The sequence below is a fragment of the Eurytemora carolleeae genome, unplaced genomic scaffold (assembly GCF_000591075.1).
Source record: "Eurytemora carolleeae unplaced genomic scaffold, Eaff_2.0 scaffold2228, whole genome shotgun sequence".
Classification (NCBI taxonomy): domain Eukaryota; kingdom Metazoa; phylum Arthropoda; class Copepoda; order Calanoida; family Temoridae; genus Eurytemora; species Eurytemora carolleeae.
In genome coordinates, this window is record NW_019398126.1 from 1 (window position 1) to 3,593 (window position 3,593).

General features: G+C 28.3%; 1 protein-coding gene across 1 annotated transcript; it reads right to left on the reverse strand.

Moving 5' to 3' along the window:
* Window positions 1-182: 182 nt before the first annotated feature.
* Window positions 183-3,272, reverse strand: LOC111716853 (uncharacterized). Its single transcript, XM_023492359.1, has 4 exons — window positions 3,158-3,272; window positions 1,963-2,032; window positions 1,164-1,251; window positions 183-278 (listed from the first exon to the last, which is right to left on the reverse strand). The coding sequence occupies exons 1-4, from the start codon at window positions 3,255-3,257 to the stop codon at window positions 198-200; spliced, it is 339 nt and encodes a 112-aa protein (XP_023348127.1). The 5' UTR covers window positions 3,258-3,272; the 3' UTR covers window positions 183-197.
* Window positions 3,273-3,593: the final 321 nt, after the last annotated feature.

The window sequence follows — 3,593 nt, forward strand, 5'->3', positions numbered from 1 at the left end:
AAGTTGACCTGGTAGACATTGAGTTATAGCAAGTTGACCTGGTAGACATTAAATCATATCAAATTGACCAAACAGACAAAATATCTTTTTTTTACATATTTTTTTGTAATTACAATGGCTAGTGGTGTATACTGTTGGGTAGCAGATGGGATTTTAAGTATTATTTAAACAAAATTACGTAGTTCATGAAAAGGGAATCAAATTTTAATCAATTTTATACCTTCACCAGTCATATCCATATAAACCATGTTCAGCCCAACCGAAACATTCAACCCAGTCTAGAATATAATATTTTCTCTCAAACTTGGCAACACATTGCACAAGCTTATTTTTTGTGTGAAACTAGAGATTAGCACGTTTTTTCATTTCGTCCGTTCATTGTTCATGAACGGCCCATTATGTTCGGTTTTTTTTCAATCGTTCACAAAATAATGGACTTTGTTTTTTTAAATGTTTTCTTTCACTGAACGATCTTTCATTAAAGTTGTCCGTTCAATAAATAGTTTGGTCCAAACAAATGATGGTTTTTTGAAATTTTTTTCTAAAAAATTGTTAGATTAGTAAAAAACTATTGTTCTAAAATGTGTGTTCGAAAAAACTTGTTAATTCAGTAAAAAACGAACGTTTTAAAAAAAATATTTGCAGAATTCGTTCGTTCAGTTAAAAATCGAACCAAAACAAAATTGTTCAAACGATTTAAAATCTTTTTTTCCGTTTCTTTTTATGAAACGATAATTTTTTCATTTCTCTAAACGATCCCTTTTGTTAATCCATAGTTCGTTTGTTCTCAAAATTTTCGTTCGTTAAAAAAACGATGTCCTATGTACAATTTGATTTTTCTGACAAAAAAGTTTTTCTTGAAAAACTCAAATACCTAGAATTTTATTGAGAAACTTAATTCTCAATTTTTGGATCACATAAAGAAAATAAAAAATAAATAAAAAATACACAAAAAATCAAAGGATAACAAGAGAACACAAATTCAAAATTAAATGATTTTATCTCCCATAAAACATGTACGAAAGTTATAAAGTTATACGTAAACCCCTATATTCAATAGAAACCTCGGAGCTGCTATAATAATGAAGATCTTTTAATCATTTTAGTTTATATTTTACAGATTAGAGAATAAATCTTTCTAGAAATTGATAAAAAAAACTTACCTTTCCGTCTAGGCTGTCAACCAGAGGAATAATTTCAGAATCATAATCTTTAAACAGATCTCTCTGTAACCTCCCGACATATTCAATCCTAATAATTTAAAACAACTAAACAAATGACAGGCCTAAAAATCTGATTATCTGGTCCTTATATCTTTGCAACATGATTTCGTAAACCTGTGATATGATATGTCTGTTTGAACAAATCGTAGAAAAAAAGTCAAAAATTTATTTATTTATCAGCACGATTTTTTTAATGGCATCTAATGGGAATTAGAATTTTAAAGATTTTTATAATAACGTTTTTTTTATAGTTTACAAAGGTACTAGCCGGACTATTTTATAGTTTACAAAGGTATTAGCCGGACTATTTTATAGTTTACAAAGGTACTAGCCGGACTATTTTATAGCTTACAAAGGTACTAGTCGAACTATTTTATAGTTCACAAAGGTACTAGCCGGACTATTTTATAGTTCACAATGGTACTCCGGACTATAGGTATGACTTGGCAATGTTTCAGAAAATGTGTTACAAAATGATAGTCTTTTAATTTTAAATATTAGTTTTGAAGATTGTTTAGTTAGAAAACGAAACGAAAACCGATTTTTAAAAATCGTTTTTGGTGTTTCGAATGGTAAACGATTAAAGAAACGTTTTTATTAAGAAAACGAACGGTTTTAAATTTTTTAAAGTCACCTTTTTAAAAGTTTTGCATAAATATTATTTTGGTATCGTTGACAAAAGTTTAAAAGATTTCTGAAAAAAACTAAATTGTCCATCCCTAACATTGATGCTACAAACCTGGACTCTTTCTTTGCATAACATGAAGCAAGAAGAGCTGAGAGACAGACAATGATAAGCCCTCTCATCTCTAGACAAATATATAATATTTATATACAGGGTGTATCATAACATAGAATAAATACAAGGTGTTTCATAATATAGATTATTTACAAGGTGTTTCATAATATAGAATAAATACAAGGTGTTTCATAATATAGATTATTTACAAGGTGTTTCATAATATAGATTATTTACAAGGTGTTTCATAATATAGATTATTTACAAGGTGTTTCATAATATAGAATATTTACAAGGTGTTTCATAATATAGAATATTTACAAGGTGTTTTATAACTTTGACACATTCAATTTTTTCTTTAATAACTTTTTAAATTTTTGTTATAGTTATATTATACACTTATATGCTTAGAGGAAAGTATTTGAAGTGCTATTAGGAACCTTCTCGTGTAATAGAATCATATTGACAAAATTTAAAACCTTTTTAATGAAAGACCTCTCTAATCCCATATTATACTTTTTTATTCACTTAGTATTTGTATAAAGCAGAAGATTTAGAATTATTTTAAGAACATGACAACAACAGATAAAGACTTGTGTGTAACTCGATGCTAAATCTTTGCTATGCACAGTCTAATCTTGTGTAAAGTCCTATCTATGTAAAGTTCTATCTTTATAAGTCCTATCTATGTAAAGTCCTATCTATGTAAAGTCCTATCTATGTAAAGACCTTTCTATGCACACTGTTCTCATGTGTAAAGTTCTATCTACGTAAAGTCCTATCTATGTAAAGTGCTATCTATGTAAATTCCTATCTTTGTAAAGTTCTATCTATGTAAAGACCTATCTATGAAAAGTCTGATCTATGTAAAGTCCTATCTATATAAAGACCTATCTATGTAAAGTTCTACCTATGCAAAGTTCTATCTATGTAAAGTCCAATGTATGCACAGTTCTTTCTTCTGAAAAGTCTTATCTATGTAAAAAAAAGTGCCCTATCCTTAAAAATAAAATCTCATTATGATATATAAGAAATGTCACATTTACAAATATCCTATCTATGTAAAGTCCTGTTTTGTAATGTTATACTCCTATCTATAAATATCCTTTATAGATATCCATCTTTTTGCCAAACTTAGTAAATGTCAGTCTAATTCCAAATGTTTAAAATTAAGTCTCAATAAAATTCTTCCTACCGTGTTTACTGTGTGGTGTATAGGCTGTAAGTAAGGATGATTTGTTTTGAATAAAGGCCTGCTCACTTCTCCCAATATATATATGAGAGGTTAGGAACATTGTACGCTAACTTGTGTACTCAAACACACCTCTTGTCCCCATTCCCGAAAATTGGATGATTTTTAAAATCTGAAAACCACCCTAAACATCATTTTTCATTGTGATAAGGTAAAATTTCATAAAATGAACATTATACGCTAACAAGTGTACTGAAACACACCCATTGTCTAATAATTTAAATCATTTTTTTGTGCCACTCTGTACGTAACCAAGTAACTGTTGTAAAAATATTCATTTTTCTGTACTATTTTCATATGAAAAATATTGTACGCTTACTAGTGACTAAAAATTAAATATTTTTGTGAAATGCTTGTGGAAGAAGACAAATATTCCATT

Coding starts and splice junctions, on each gene's coding strand:
- LOC111716853 (XM_023492359.1), bottom strand. CDS start 3,257: ATGTTCCTAACCTCTCATATATATATTGGGAGAAGTGAGCAGGCCTTT. Junction 2,033..3,157: donor TACACCACACAGTAAACACG/GTAGGAAGAATT, acceptor ATATTTGTCTAG/AGATGAGAGGGCTTATCATT. Junction 1,252..1,962: donor TATGCAAAGAAAGAGTCCAG/GTTTGTAGCATC, acceptor TTAAATTATTAG/GATTGAATATGTCGGGAGGT.